We start from the raw sequence: 17,116 nt of genomic DNA on the forward strand, positions 1-17,116 counted from the left end.
AACGCTGTATGTGTTTGAAAACAATATGGAGGTGAAATCTAGACTTAATTTTTTTCAATATGTTCATTTAACCCTAAAATTTACACTTTCACAAGGGGATAAATAGGAAAATACAAACCATAATTTGTTATGCAATTTCTCCCAAGCACAGAAATACCCCACACGTGGGAGTAAACTACTCTTTGGGCACACGGCAGCGGATTGAAGGAAAGGAGTGCCACTGGGCGTTTGAAAAGTAGATTTTGCTGGAATAGTTTTCAGTTGTGAGGCCCCTAGAGTACCAATACAATGGAAACTCCCCAAAAGTGACTCCATTTCACAAACTACAACCCTCAAGGAGTTTATCAAGGGGCATAGTGAGCAGTTTGAACTCACAGTTGTTTCACAGATATTTTTCAATATTGGGACGTGAAAATGTCAGTTTATCCCCAAAGTTTTCATTTTCACAAGGGGTTAAAGGAGAAAAAGCACTGCACAGTTTGTTACACAATTTATTCTGAATACGGCAATACCTCATCTGTGGTCAAACTGCTGTATGGGAAAATGGTGGGGATCAGAATGGAAAAAGCGCTATTTGGCTTTTGGAGCAGGCTCTAAAGTAAAATAAAAGAAAAAATTTACCCCCATTTTAGAAACCACACCTGTTTTTAATTTATTCTGGAAAACCCCTTCACATTATGTTGTGGTCACAGACAGTGGCGTAACTACCGCCATAGCAGCAGAGGCAGCTGCCACAGGGCCCAGGACATTAGGGGCCCGGTGACAGCCGCTACCGCTGCTATCCTTATACTCAGGGGTCTTTTCGGACCCCCGAGTATATAGATTGCAGGACCGGGAGAAGTAAGAAACATAAAAAACACTGTTACTTACCTCTCCACGATCCGTGCAGACTTCGGCCTAGTCGTCTGACGTCTCATGACCCCGGCCTGCGTCCCGGGTCATGTGACGTCTGACGTCATTTAAGATCGACTACGTCGGAGGCCGACAGCGTAGGAGACGGGAGATAGGTGAGTAACAGAGTTTTTTAAAATGTTTTTCTCCCCCTGGGTCGCCGATTATTATACTCTGGGGTCTGAAAAGACCCCAGAGTATAATAATTGTTTATGGGTGTCCACAGTGGGGCATAATACTGTGTATAGGAGCCACTATGGGGGATAATACTTTGTGCAGGGGCCACTATTGGGGATAATACTGTGTGTAGGGGCCACTATGGGGGATAATACTGTGTGCAGGGGCCACTATGGGGGATAATACTGTGTGCAGGGACCACTATGGGGGATAATACCGTGTGCAGGGGCCACTAAGGGACATAATATTGTGTGCAGGGGCCACTATAGGGGATAATACTGTGTGCAGGGGCCACTATGGGGGATAATACTGTGTGCAGGGGCCACTATGGGGGATAATACTGTGTGCAGGGGCCACTATGGGGGATAATACTGTGTGCAGGGACCACTATGGGGGATAATACTGTGTGCAGGGGCCACTATGGGGGATAATACTGTGTGCAGGGGCCACTACAGGGATAATACTGTGTGCAGGAGCCACTATGGGGTACAATACTGTGTGCAGGGGCCACTATGGGGGATAAAACTGTGTGAAGGGGCCACTAAGGGACATAATACTGTGTGCAGGGGCCACTACAGGGATAATACTTTGTGCAGGGGCCACTATGGGGTACAATACTGTATGCAGGGGCCACTATGGGGGATAATACTGTGTGCAGGGGCCACTATGGGGGATAATCCTGTGTGAAGGGGCCACTAAGGGACATAATACTGTGTGCAGGGGCCACTACAGGGATAATACTGTGTGCAGGGGCCACTATGGGGTACAATACTGTGTGCAGGGGCCACTATGGGGGATAAAACTGTGTGAAGGGGCCACTAAGGGACATAATACTGTGTGCAGGGGCCACTACAGGGATAATACTGTGTGCAGGGGCCACTATGGGGTACAATACTGTGTGCAGGGGCCACTATGGGGCATAATAGAGCGCGGAGGAAAGCGTAGGAGGGGGTCGATCGAGGTCTTCGGCGTTGGTCGGGGGGACCATGTCAAAAGTTCACCACGGGGCCCCGCCATTCCTAGTTACGCCACTGGTCACAGACATCCTTTATAAGTTTATTCACACCACAGAAATCTATTGCAGAAATTTCTGTGACTGCCCCAGGCATAAATACAGTCCTATGAAAAAGTTTGGGCACCCCTATTAATCTTAATCATTTTTAGTTCTAAATATTTTGGTGTTTATAACAGCCATTTCAGTTTGATATATCTAATAACTGATGGACACAGTAATATTTCAGGATTGAAATGAGGTTTATTGTACTAACAGAAAATGTGCAATATGCATTAAACCAAAATTTGACCGGTGCAAAAGTATGGGCACCTCAACAGAAAAGTGACATTAATATTTAGTAGATCCTCCTTTTGCAAAGATAACAGCCTCTAGTCGCTTCCTGTAGCTTTTAATCAGTTCCTGGATCCTGGATAAAGGTATTTTGGACAAACAATTCAAGTTCAGTTAAGTTAGATGGTCGCCGAGCATGGACAGCCCGCTTCAAATCATCCCACAGATGTTCAATGATATTCAGGTCTGGGGACTGGGATGGCCATTCCAGAACATTGTAATTGTTCCTCTGCATGAATGCCTGAGGATTTGGAGCGGTGTTTTGGATCATTGTCTTGCTGAAATATCCATCCCCGGCGTAACTTCAACTTCGTCACTGATTCTTGAACATTATTCTCAAGAATCTGCTGATACTGAGTGGAATCCATGCGACTCTCAACTTTAACAAGATTCCCGATGCCGGCATTGGCCACACAGCCCCAAAGCATGATGGAACCTCCACCAAATTTTACAGTGGGTAGCATGTGTTTTTCTTGGAATGCTGTTTCTTTTTGGACGCCATGCATAACGCCTTTTTTTATAACCAAACAACTCAATTTTTGTTTCCAAAATGAAGCTGCCTTGTCCAAATGTGCTTTTGCATACCTCAGGCAACTCTGTTTGTGGCGTGCTTGCAGAAACTGCTTCTTTCTCATCTCTCTCCCATACAGCTTCTCCTTGTGCAAAGTGCGCTGTATAGTTGACCGATGCACAGTGACACCATCTGCAGCAAGATGATGCTGCAGCTCTTTGGAGGTGGTCTGTGGATTGTCCTTGACTGTTCTCACCATTCTTCTTCTCTGCCTTTCTGATATTTTTCTTGGCCTGCCACTTCTGGGCTTAACAAGAACTGTCCCTGTGGTCTTCCATTTCCTTACTATGTTCCTCACAGTGGAAACTGACAGATTAAATCTCTGAGACAACTTTTTGTATCCTTCCCCTGAACAACTATGTTGAACAATCTTTGTTTTCAGATCATTTGAGAGTTGTTTTGAGTAGCCCATGATGCCACTCTTCAGAGGAGATTCAAATAGGAGATCAACTTGCAATTGTCCACCTTAAATACCTTTTCTTATGATTGGATACATCTGGCTATGAAGTTCAAAGCTCACTGAGGTTACAAAACCAATTTTGTGCTTCAGTAAGTCAGTAAAAAGTAGTTAGGGGAATTCAAATCAATAAAATGATAAGGGTGCCCATACTTTTGCACCGGTCAAATTTTGGTTTAATGCATATTGCACATTTTCTGTTAGTACAATAAACCTCATTTCAATCCTGAAATATTACTGTGTCCATCAGTTATTAGATATATCAAACTGAAATGGCTGTTGCAAACACCAAAATATTTAGAACAAAAAATGATTAAGATTAATAGGGGTGCCCAAACTTTTTCATAGGACTGTATGAGGCTTGCAGAAATCCACACGCATTCCATCCCTATTCAGATTAACAAAACAATTTTTTAATTCCAGACATTTCCATCTAGTGTATTTGACTCTAAATAGTACCTGTGTAGCAGACAATTTCCAAAATTTAACCTCATTTTGGTTATAGACCTTACTCAGACAGCTGTACAAAAATCTGATATTGTATACGTATTGGGTCCATATATCCATAGAGCTATAGACGGTGTGACCAATAGAGACTATTGTCAGTTGTGTATATTGCTTTATGGGTCTGTGAGCAGTACACAAACCAAATAAACCATGTAAATACATTCTAAAGGATGGACGAATCTTTTGTGTATGTTAATTTCTTTTTAGTGATAACCACAGGCAGTCATAACGTTACTATGTTAGGCCATGGGGCGAGTTGATAGTGGGTTAGCTGCTGCGGAATTGCCAGTGGCTAACCTGCTGTGATGTACAATAGCAGTATAGTGGAAGAGATTTAAGTCATTCTCATCCACACACTGCAGAAAACAAAAAACCTGCAGCACAAAGTATCAGTTACTGACAAATTGCATTACGGGTTCAGTCACAGTTTGAAAGCTGCAGCAAAAACTAGCCAATTTCAGATGATTTTCATCTTGACCGTGTCCATTGTAGAACATCTGCTATGGACATACCACAGTGAAACAGTGTTGTATGTCCCTAGCCTTATTCTAGGTCTATGTGGAGAATTCTTATGTAAAAAAAAAACCAAAAAACTATATATATGATTAAAAAACAAAACAAATTGCATGAAATATTGAGATTAGTTAGATTGGATAAACTGGTTCTTGAGGTTCCAGAGAGGTATAGAAGATCAATATGTTGACCGAATAGAGTTTTGCTTATAAGCTTTACATGTTTGCTTCATATAGGCCTATTTTTATAATAAAATCTCAAACTATTTTTAAACACCAGAAGTGGCTTTTATTAAATGCTTCATTTTTCTTCTTACAAAATTCACACACAGAAAACATTTCTTTTAAAACAAAGTGCAAAGAGTTGCATACAGTTATTAACACCTTGCAACACAAGTATTTATTCAACATTCACAAGTAGCAAAGAGTTAGGGGGGGAAAAGGGTCTCAAAAAATGTTATATATTTGTACTGGGAATGTGCATTAGAAAATATGAAATGAGCTTTAATCTGGACATTCTCTTCACTGCCATAAATCTTCAGTCCGACCAAACTTGAAAACCAGGCCCCTGTGAAAGAACATGAAATTATTCATAATGATTCATATTAATAAACAAATTATGAAATGTAATAAACAATATTATTTTTCATTAAAAAAAAAACCTTTGCCACGTAATAAGTGCTAGTACTTTGCTACTACATGGAGAAAATGAATCAATTTCATGCACTAGTTTACCTAGATTTGTAATCTGGATTATGCTTATTAGGGCCCATTCTCAGGGGGCTAGAGACTGCGTATTTTGGTGCTGATTCTGACGTGGGAAGCCCAAATGAATGGAATCCGCCTGAAGAAAGGCCAGCTCGCTTCTTCTTTCCGTGAGCGGGAACATACCACTCACAGAAAAAAGGAAGATAGCGGTCTGCGTAGACCTCTGTTGTGAGGGGGCGGATTTGGCATCAAAATCCACCCCCTCTTGCCCCGTGTGAATGAGCCCTTACACATCAGTAAGAGATCTGTGGCTGAGATTCAAAGTGTAACTAAACTTTTGGACAACAGTTGATTTTCTGGCAGTATTTTGGTATGGGCTTGAAGTACGGGGCTGTATAAAATGTAGAGAACATGAGGCTAAGGGAAGGTCACTTCATATTGCTATATCTTGGGCGTTATAAAATACAAACCTGTTTTGGTGTCATGCAAAAAAAGGAGATTGCTGTGCTATCTATATTATTTCTAGAGATAGAACTGGATGAAAATACAGTGGGGATTGGGATTTATATATCACATTAAACGGCTACATATAAATATCCTGATCCAGACTTTTTTTTCCTAATGTTTGAGATACAAATGAAGCGACCCTACCTTACTTTTATTTTGACTACACGCAGACTCACTCCCGATAAGGCCCATTCATTTGAACCTAATCTGGAGCAGGATGCAGTGATGGGATACGGATGCACTGCATCGGCATCCGTTGCAGCTAGCTGCGTAGAGAACTCACACAGTGAAAAAGGTTTCTGCCGTGTGAATGGGCCTTTACATAGCCCCATAAACCTGTACTCCATACATACTCAGAGGCAGGAACAGCTCTCCTCAATTGCTATATTTTACACATACAATTAACTTACATAGTAATTGAAGGGTTCAGACCACGAGTTATGGTGAGCCAAGGTTAGACCACTATCTACATTAAATACTCCACATCAATACAGTCCAGTATAGAGTGAAGGGTTTAACTTTAAGTCCCCAGTTATGTGTGGTATTGTGGATCTGAGAGACCTGAATTGTGCATGAGAGGGAACTTAAAAATATCAGAAGATAGTTGGAGGCCTCCATGCACACATGGGAACTTAAACGTCTGTAAGAGAACTTAGCGACATCCCTGCACAGTGAATGATGTAAAATTTATAACATAACAAAGTGTTACAAAATAGCAGTTTTTTACTATTTCTTCTCAGAAGTTAATACAAGTTAAAAAATGAGATATAACTACCGCAAATCGGTGCCTTTAAACACTACAACTTATCCAGCCCTCATACAATGACAGAAAAATTTTAGAAGTTATAGGTCTAGGTAAGTTATAATAGAAAAGTAAAACATTGTTTGGTCATTAAGGCTTAAAATAGCATGATCACTAAGGGATTCAGTAAGGTTGGTTTCTCATGGGGTGTTTTGTTTACATTTTTCTAGCATTTTGGAGACATAGCTGAAAAAGGCATTTAAAAAACAAAAACAAAAGTTCACTAAGGTTATGTTCACTCGGCGGAAAATAGATGAAGTGCAGTGGCATCCTGTCAAGGCAATCCGCTCTGGATTAAGCCCGAATGAATGGGCCTAAGCGGGAGGGAGTCTCACGCCGCGGCTAAGTCAGCTGAGGAAAACGCGGGAAGAATGGACATGTCGCTTCTTTTTTCTGCTACTAGCTAGCGCATGTGCACATGGTAGGTCCTTCCTCATACATTCTTTTATGTATATGATTATGTGGTGTTTTTTTCCTACTAATATTATAATCATATCCTACTAATCCTACTAATAATATTTACAATATAATATATATAATATAATAATATAATATATAATATAAATATGTGAAAGTTTACATGTTTGTTACTCAATCAAGCAAAAACGGCTGAACGGATTTGGATGAAATTTGCCACATAGATAGTTTGTAACCTCGATTAAAACATAGGCTACCGTATTTTTCGGACTATAAGACGCACTTTTTTTCCTCCCAATATGGGAGGAAAATGTGTGTGCGTCTTATAGTCCGAATGCAGCGTGTGCAGCGTCTGTGCCCGTCTGTGTGAATCAAAAGGAGAGCAGCACGGTGCCTGCCTGGTCTGCCCCTCATTCCCTCCTGTGTCGCGTCATAACAGGAGCGAGATATGAGAGGCAGGGAAGTAGGGGCGGGCCAGACAGGTGAAGGAAGCGTGGTTTCAAGCTTGCCGAGAAAACCACGCCTCCTTCTCCCGTCTGGCCCGCCCCTCCTTCACTGCCTCTCAGATCTGGCTCCTGCAATGAAGCCACACAGACAGGGAAGGAGGGGCGGGCCAAACGGGAGGAGGCGTGGTTTTCTCGGCAAGCTTGAAACCACGCCTCCTTCACCCGTCTGGCCCGCCCCTACTTCCCTGCCTGTGTGGCTTCATTGCAGGAGTAAGATCTGAGAGGCAGTGAAGGAGGGACGAGCCAGATGGGTGAAAGAGGTGTGTTTTCAAGTTTGCTTAGAAAACCACACCTCCCTCACCCGTCTGGCCCGCCCCTTTTTCTCTTCTTGCATAGCTTCACTGCAGGGTGTCTCTTTCAATCCATGATGCCAAACCTGTGTATGATATATATATATACATATATATATATATATATATATATATATATATATATATATACACACATATATATATATATATATATATATATATACACACATATATACACTGTATAACTTTATGTAGCATTGCTGGTCACCTACCTCATTTCACAATAGCTGGGTTTTTTATTAATTAATATTTTTTATACTATTATTGGTATACATACCTCCACCAGTATATGCATTAATGTGTGTTGGACTTTCCATATGCATTTTATTATAGGAAGCATTGGTTCCCCTGTTTACATGTTCTTTGTGATGTTTTGTGCTGGTTTTAATATGACTCTTTAATAAATATTTCATATTTTTACTATATGGTGGTTTTGTCTTTTGGCACAGTCATGTATTGTAGTACATATAGACTGTCAGGTTATACCCCAGGCTACTATGTAAATACATCAGCACCCGTGAACGTGTTGTGTAGGGGTTAATCATGGGACAGCACTTCACCTTAGATGCCATGGTCATAAGCATGTGCTATTGTGGCAAGTTACACCACTCCATCATACATTATTAGTACATGGTACATGAAGTGGTTATTGAGCAAAACAGGCCAGTCATTGCGGGGTTAAAAGAAAAAAATAAAAATTCTGCTTCATTTACAAAACACAAAAAACCTACCTAGTGAGAATCCAGCCAATAAGAGTAGCATGTAAACCAAATCTCACGCTATCTTACCCAAAGCACTGACTAAGAACTGCAATTGGTCACCTCATCAACTCGACTACAGCCACAACATCACATACACTGCACCATGTGACTTTACCATATGGATTTCTGGAAAACTAGTGAGCTCTAATACACAGAAACACAATCCTCCACATAGGGTTAATTCCTTAGGTATGTCCTAACACTGATTAATGTACTCACCCAAAAAATATAAAAGCATTTTGAAAAAACACAGCTATCCCAGGATACACCACATCAGCATCTGCAAGAAAAAATAACACAATTTACAAGGTAGCCTGAGTTCACACTGTGATTTTCTCCATAAAAACATACCGTATTTTTCGGAATATAAGACGCACTTTTCCCCCCCACCGGCTCTATACCTGTAAAGTTGCAGGCCAGCTCATGCGTGGCAATATATCAGGAGTCGACCTGTTCGGGTGACAGCCAGGAGCCTAATGAAGGCTCCCAGGCCTGTCACTGCTATATTACCATTGCGGCTAGTCTATGACCAGCCGTAATAGTAATATACAGAACGTCCCATAGACGGCAATACAGTTGTATTGCCGTCTATGGGACTTGCAATCAAATGACCGCAGGTTCAAGCCCCCTAGGAACTAATAAAATAGTTTAAAAAAACCCACAAAGCTTTAAAAATATATAATAAAAAAATGAAATAAATAAGAGTTCTAAATCACCTCCTTTCCCTAGAATACAATGTGGCCTTGCAGCTGTTGCAAAACTACAACTCCCATACATTAAATATTTTTACCATTTTTTGCTTTAAAATTTTTCCCCCTATTTTCCTCCTCTAAAACCTAGGTGCGTCTTATAGTCCAGTGTGTCTTATAGTCCGAAAAATACGGTATGTGCTTTCACATTAAAAAAAAATCTATGTGTTTTTGAAAGGTACGGGATTACAAAAACACATGGATATGTAATACAAATGCACATTATGTGCAGAAAAGCATTGTGTGAACCCCGCTTAAAGGGTTTGGCAACATTCACACCAATACTGCTATACAAATGTTATTGTTTGTATAATAAGATATATAATTTTCCAATATACTTTCTGTATCAATTCCTCACCGTTTTCCAGGTCTCTGCTTGCTGTCATTCATTCTAATTACCTCTAGTTAATAAAAGTCTGACCACAGTCATGTGATTTACGGTCGATGATCATGTGATGAGTACACAGGTGTACAACTTGTTACCAGGCAGATCTCTGATATTGTACTATGATTATAATGACTTGTGCACCTGTATGTCCATCACATGACCACAGTCAGAATTTCATCCACTAGAGGTAACAGAATGGATGACAGCAAGCAGAGATCTAGAAAAAAAAAAAAGAAAAAAAAGATGAATTGATACAGAAAGTATATTGGAAAATTGTGCAACTTTTTATTATACAAACCGTAACATTTGTCTTTCAATATTGGACTGAAAGTGCCAACCCCTTTAGGATATTTTCTTCTGGTTACATTGAAATCAAGAGACACAGACTTTTGTCATGTAATCCAACATCTGCGGAAATGGATTGTATTGCACAAATAAGGTTAGACATACGAATGTCCCTAACATGGCTAACTAAACTGGCGAGTAGGTTGATTGCTTAGTTAATATAGAGAAAAAAAAAAGGTCTTCAGTTGGCTAATACCATCTAGTATGCCAAAGCTGCTGTTGTCAGTCTGCTACAAACTAATGGTGGTGACAACTACATACCTGATCATTTGCCGAAATTGGCCATTTCAGCCGATGACAATGTAATGTGTATAGCCAGCTTAATGCAAGTACACAAACTGACTGCACCAAAGTTGGCAAATGACAGGCCATCAATATTAAAAAGGTGGATAACTCCTTTAAAATCTGGTTCGGATTTTACCTGTCCAAGTGAAATAGAATCTATAATTGTCACATAATCTTACCAGATTTTTACACTAACGTACTGTAATCTTACTTTTCAAATGAGCGAACTGCTGTCCAGCTCTTCTGGTTGTATCAATGCTGCCCAGTCCAAACGGGACAATGCTTCAGTGGCCCAGGCAATGTGGATACAACCAGGAGACTTACTTTTGTAATATTAAGGTCCAGAACTGCAGCACATAGTCATCTATATAACAAGCACATTTTCTGCTGTTTGGAATGTGCTATAAAAGATGTGATTTGTCTATGCAACATACCTGTGTCTTTGCGTATACTTACTTTGGGCCACATAACCGCCAAACAATATCCACATGGAAGCAATCAGAGAGCCAAAGGCCAACATGAAACCTATGAAAAGCCAAATTCTAGCTCCTAAAAAAATGGAAAACACAAGATATATAGGATCATATGAAATTCACTAATGACATTTAAACACTAGGTATGTCTGCTGACATACACTAATCCATTAACTTTCTGTAGCATAAAGCAAAAATAGACAATTTCTTCCCTTGTTACTGGAAATAAAAATGTAAAAAAATACACATAATTGGTATCCTCACATCCATAATTATCCAGAAAATAAAATAAGTTTATTAATTATCCTGCATCCTAAATGCCAAACAGAAAAACATTTCTATCCACTTCACCTTTCCATCAAAAAAAAAAAAAAAAAAAAAATAGAAACCAACTGATTTTTATCAAAAAGTCATAGGTGTCAAGCGTTTCTCTAGGTATAATTAACAATGCTGCGGTTTCTAGAACCACAATGGCATATTTTCCCGCAGTGTGGGGATGGGATTTCCTAAATGTAACTGGGTCAAAGCCAAAATGAGTTAATATGTCCATAATGCACCCAAAAATTCTAAATCTGCAGTAAAGCAATAGACATTTTCTGGGAGGGTTTTGCAATTTATACAACTGTTAGGGGATTAATATACTACCCAGGTAAAAGAACATGCACACCTTATTTATTACCTGTTTGTCCCAAATTTCCCTCACTATAGCTGTCACCACGAACTTGGCCATTGGACACTGCATTTATCCTGCAAAATAAAAGGATTTAAATTGGTGAAACAGGAAATCGCCATCATCAATTTAAAGAGGAACAGTCACCTGCCATGACACTTTAGTAAACATGTGTATTTCATATAAAATATCAATTCAAGAACATTTTTCTTCAGTTGTGTGGTGTCAGGCAGGGGTAGACATAAGGTGTGATTCTAGAGGCTAAAACCTGGGAGCTGATGAATGGTCCTCCTTAAAGGGGAAAGGTATTACCAAGTTAATTTATTCATTTTTTTTAAAGGAGTAATAACAGATAACAGGCACAATGCAGAGTTCTTTTGCGAGGAATACAAGTATTACAGAAACTAATAAGTCAAAAGAGGTGACAGGCCCTTTTTAAACATAGTCTTTCACCAGAACGTCGTAGCATGTCCTCCCAGGCCTTGATAGGTTAGTCACCTGAATCATACTGTGTTTTCCACCCTGTAAACTGGTGCCTCAGTTTCGAATATAGCGTTGTTTTTGTTAATGTGCAAATTTGCTTTTTGCTCCAAAGCGCAATCTGTCTATGTGGCAGGGGTGAAAATCTGGGTCCTAATACCAGACTCCCTTCAAACATTCTCCATAACTACAATGATGAATGCCATTTTAGGACTTCAAATCTTATAATCCACAGTCGCTTCCTCAATGAGAAGCACAGTAAAGCGCTTTCCCTGACTACACAGTTCTCTCCCTCCTTGCCCCAAACTAATCTGTCAGATCAATGCAAGGCAGGAGAGAGGAAGCTGCACTCTCAATACTGTATTTGGTGGACTGTGGTCAGAGAGTACACCAAGGACACCAGTTGTCCAGATCACCGCCTGGACCTTCATAATGACAGAGCCTGGGAGAAACACTCATCTCCTGACTGCTGTCTTATAACCCCCGATACAGTAGAATAATGACAGCAGGGATCAGTAATCGTCCCTACCTGCCAAGGACACATTGACTCAGGAGCATTATACAGTGTGGGGGGCGCTAATGCCTAATTAGTGCCCCACACACAGTATAATGATACTTAGTGCCTCCAAACAGTATAATGCCCTATTAGTATCCACCATATAGTATAATCTCCCATTAGTGCCCGCATACAGTATAATGCTCAATTAGTGCTTGCCACAGAGAATAATGCCCCTTTATACTATGTAAAAGAACCAGTAGGATATTATACCAAGTGGAGGGCACTCTATGGGGCTTTCTGTGTATGTGCCCTTAGCATGCCTGTTAGTGACATTGACCCCCTACTCCATTTGTCAAGCAGGGAAAGTTAAATTAATATGAAAAATTAAGCAAAGATATTTCTTGTCTAAACCTAGTATCAGTCATATAGTCATGACGCTTTTTATCATGCAAATAAAATAAAGGAAAAGTGATAGAGCCACTTACATTAAAAAGGCTACAGTAGCTATAACCCCACAGGCATGGTATGAGTGATTCAGCTCTTTTTCCGATGGGTATTTAACAGCAGCATCAATGATGATCCACCAACCTGTGAAGAACTAAACACAAGCCATATACACATTAATACCAGTCTCTAAAAACAAAAGAAAAGACAAAGTCTTATAACAATTGTTTTTTAACTTCACCATCTCATTGCTTTGCTTGTTTTAGATGATAATTTCTCATCCTTTTTGGTGTATGAGTGGGCCATATGTAAATCAAGCCTGTTCATAGGCATGCAGTCTGTAGCATAGCAGGTACCAATTTCTTATACGCTTCCTGTATAATGCGGCCATGTTGTTGGAAGCACCAAAACTTGCAGCCAGCATGAGCCAAAGATGAATTATATTATGCAGAGTATTCAGGAAAATGGAATCAAATGGGAATGTAACTTGGAGGGGTGTGATGGAATGTTTTTTTGTATGAGTGGCTGCTGGGTTATAAAGCCTAGACTTCTACCATACTATCTTCTGTAGTGACATGTCAGAAAATAGTTAAAAAAAAAAAAAAAGAATTCTGGGCAACATTCACTTTACAAATAATAGAGTAAGGGGGGGGGGGGGATTTTTACATGGTCACCAAAGGTCTGCCAGGTTTACCTGAAATATCCTGCAGCTTTACTTCAATTAAAGACATAGGATGAGCATCTGCATAGATGTATGTCCTTGGGTATCATGTCAAAACTTCTAAAAGCTAGAGGATAACTTACAAGAACTCCAGCTCCAATGGATGCAATCGTGTTCCTCTTTTCACTCCAGTCTATGCACTCTGAACATCGTAAAGAATCCAAAAATCCAGACATTTTGAATAGCCTTTAAGAAGAAAATCAGAAAATTAGACATTACATAGGTTATACCACATACTTCTAGACATACACTCAAAGAAACTAAATGAGTGCTAACTAAAAAGTAAAGAAGAACTTCAAGCCAAAGGTTTAAGGCTTATTCTTATCTTGGCAATTTGCTGGGAATTACAGCTCCCAACTGCTGACCCCTAAGGTGAGACTTACGGGAACAGTCAAGTAGTGCTGCTCTACACTGTTACCTTAAAGGCAGTGTCCATTTTTGATACTGATAACCTATCTACAGGTTTTGGGTCTGACAATTGAATCAACAGCTGATAGCCACTGGAAGCCATATACCACATGTTAAAGGACACGACTGGTGACAGCTCATACAGTTTTATGTTTGTGTAATGACAGTCACCTCTATTACAGAATTATCTTACCCCCTGTATAAGCAATGCTGCCCCTGCTTACCTCTTGTGTCACCCCCTCTACCTCATAGATTGTAAGCTCTTGCGAGCAGGGCCCTCAGTCCCATTGTGTGAAATGACTTTTCTTGTAATGTATCTTTCTGTCTGTATTTGAACCCTACAAATTGTACAGTGCTGCGGAATATGTTGGCGCTATATAAATAAAATGTATTATTATTATTACTACTACGTGTATAACTAGAGGCAGCCCAGCATCCATTCCAGTGAATGGGAGCAGGGCTGTGGTGCAAGGATTTTTTGTTAATTTTTTTGAAGTCAACAACAGATGTGGATGATAAAGAAGGAGAAATTATATAGGACAAGTGCTACTACTCCACTTATTCAATTCAGTCCTTTTTAGGCTTCAAAAACAACAAAACCTCAATGTAAAAATGCAGCCTAATACAGGCTAATCTATAGACAATGTAGGGATATGAATGAGCAATCTGGTAAATACATTAATATTTTGCCAATTTCATACATAGGGCAGTAAGGAAATCGGTGCTTTGGTCAATAGGTACAGGGGGAAGGTTTTCAGGGAGTGCCCCAATTTCAATTGGAAGAGCAACAATACAGGGGGTGAAAATAACAGCATCATCTAACACCCAAATAGTGCTATAAAGAGCCTAAATAATACTGCCATAAATTGTTAAATAACACTATATAAAATACTTTAGAAAAACCAAAACACTATCCTATATCGTTACTATTAGTGTATTCTGCCCCTAAGGCTGTCAAGTCAGTAAAAAGTTACCAAATCTGTCTTCATAATAAAAACCGCAGCATTTTACAGTCCTTGCAAAGGAATGCTATGCTTATGCAGTTTATGTAGGTCATTGCAATGCAGAGGAACATTCCTAGTCAAGAAGTCCACTGACAAGATTTCACATGACTCAGCCCGCAGCAAAGACGATTACAGCATCTACATAGATTGTAAGCTCTTGCGAGCAGGGCCCTCACTCCTATTGTTGGATATGTTTATTCTTTGCCATATTCTAATATCAAATATTGTCTGTTCATGTGTCCTCTTATTTATAAAGTGCTGCAAAATATGTTGGCGATATATAAAGTTATGATTAGACAAAGCAATACTTTCTACTATTATTACACGCCATCATCACACAGCTCTCTAAATAAAGGGGTTGCCTGTTCACCTAAAGGAATATATATATATATATATATATATATATATATATATATATATATTTAACAGATGTGCTAGCTTTACAGCAAATTGTTTATTATTCACACTTAACCTCACCTATCTCCGGTCTCTATTGTACTCTTATTTTAACTATTTTAGTTCCTTGTCCTTTCTGGGCTATGTAAAGATTGGGCCTGTGAATACTACAACTCCCAGAATCCTCTGGCTGCTTGAGTTCACATACACTCTGGCATTCCTGTTCACAGTAACTGGGTAAGAAGCTATTGGTCGCAGCCAGTGTAAATTGACAGTAAACAAGTACCTGTAACTGGAAAAAGTTTGCTTTATTGAAGGTGATCCAGTTGGGACTAATAACACTAAAATGCACAGATAGATAGATATTCATGGAAACATTACAGTATCATGATACATGTAAACGCCACCCCCTTTGATAGATAGATAGATAGATGAGGGATTGATTGAGTTGATAGATGAGGGAGGGGAAAGAAGACCTGAAGCGACCCCCATGTTACTAACAGCGCCCATCTGAGGAAAAGTGGATGAGCCTATTGTCCCAACACAATTGTTCAGCCATGTAAATATACGTATTGTTCATGTGACAAAACCAGAGAATAAATGTGCAAACCCAGTTTACAGACCCAGCTGCCTGCCAGCAACCCTGCAAAGTTACACACATCTATTGTCTATGGGAGACAATCCTCCATTAACTTCATGTATATTTAGCTGCGCTGCTGGCACCGTCCTGTAATAATCTCATGACACCCGGAGAAGGACAGGACAAAGGGTTGTCTGCGTTACCATGTGACCCCCCTCCCCAACTGGGAATCCCTGCCCCGCCGCTAGCCCCCATTATTACTGACAGACATAACACAACGTACACAAAACAGACCTGCCCGATCCCGGCGAAGGATAAACAAGCTATACGGATACAGTGACGTAATACCGCTGAGGGGATAGTCTCAGGGAAGGAAGCTGACAACCGGAAGTCACCGGGCGGCCATCTTGGTCAAGGGCAAATACGCTTTGAGGAAAGCATGATAAATGTTTTTTGGCTGGAAGTTAAAACTAACCGTCAAATGATTTTTATTTTCACATACTTGCGTTATCACATAATTGAGGAAGGGGATTTCATACGATATAAATTCATGTGATGCCACGCTTACTTTCAATTTTAGTGAAGGGCTGTAAACAAATAGGATTTATCTGCTCATTGTGATAGAGGGATATGTACAGGATATAATATGATTTGTGTGGAACTACACTATATAGAGAAAAGTATTGGGACCTGCCTTTTACTCACCGAATTCAGGTGTTTTAGTCAGTCCCATTCCCTCAGTTGTATAAAACATACCAACCATTTTTGGGGTGTGACAATGTGACCCTCTTGGTGAGGCCATGCCAATTTTTTGTGATACAGGCAACGTTAAAACATGGTGACATTTTGTGATGTGACTGGCAGATACCTCACAACTTTCAAAGGACAGAAAGAGGGATGGGATGCACGCACTGTGGCAATTAGTCTCACCCACTTCTACTGTGACCCTGCCCATTCCTATCCATTTCTTTCTGTGCCCCCAAACAGTATAATGCCCCAATAGTCACTCTAACGTGATATGCCCAACATTGTAATGTCCCTCCCCAATTGCTCCACAGTATAAAGTCCCCTTCCAGTTACTTCCATAGTTTAATATCACCCTCTAGTTGCCCCAAATTTAATGCACCCTCCAGCTGCCCCAAGTTTAATGTCCTTTTCTATTTGCCCCCAATTTAATATCCCTCTCAAGCTGCCCCCAGTTT

The 17,116-nt window shown here is 40.1% G+C and overlaps 1 protein-coding gene across 2 annotated transcripts; it reads right to left on the reverse strand.

The window, feature by feature from the left end:
• Window positions 1-4,726: 4,726 nt before the first annotated feature.
• Window positions 4,727-16,279, reverse strand: TMEM50A (transmembrane protein 50A). 2 transcript variants are annotated; one of them, XM_075264639.1, is made up of 7 exons: window positions 16,209-16,279; window positions 13,610-13,712; window positions 12,847-12,959; window positions 11,392-11,459; window positions 10,696-10,788; window positions 8,692-8,752; window positions 4,727-5,028 (listed from the first exon to the last, which is right to left on the reverse strand). In XM_075264639.1, the coding sequence occupies exons 2-7, from the start codon at window positions 13,700-13,702 to the stop codon at window positions 4,983-4,985; spliced, it is 474 nt and encodes a 157-aa protein (XP_075120740.1). In that variant the 5' UTR covers window positions 13,703-13,712; window positions 16,209-16,279; the 3' UTR covers window positions 4,727-4,982. The 2 variants fall into 2 exon arrangements, with proteins under 2 accessions (XP_075120740.1, XP_075120741.1); XM_075264640.1 differs by having other exon boundaries at window positions 16,198-16,250.
• Between the last annotated feature and the right edge of the window lie 837 nt (window positions 16,280-17,116).

This window comes from Leptodactylus fuscus, chromosome 2, assembly GCF_031893055.1.
Source record: "Leptodactylus fuscus isolate aLepFus1 chromosome 2, aLepFus1.hap2, whole genome shotgun sequence".
NCBI classification, from domain to species: Eukaryota; Metazoa; Chordata; class Amphibia; order Anura; family Leptodactylidae; genus Leptodactylus; species Leptodactylus fuscus.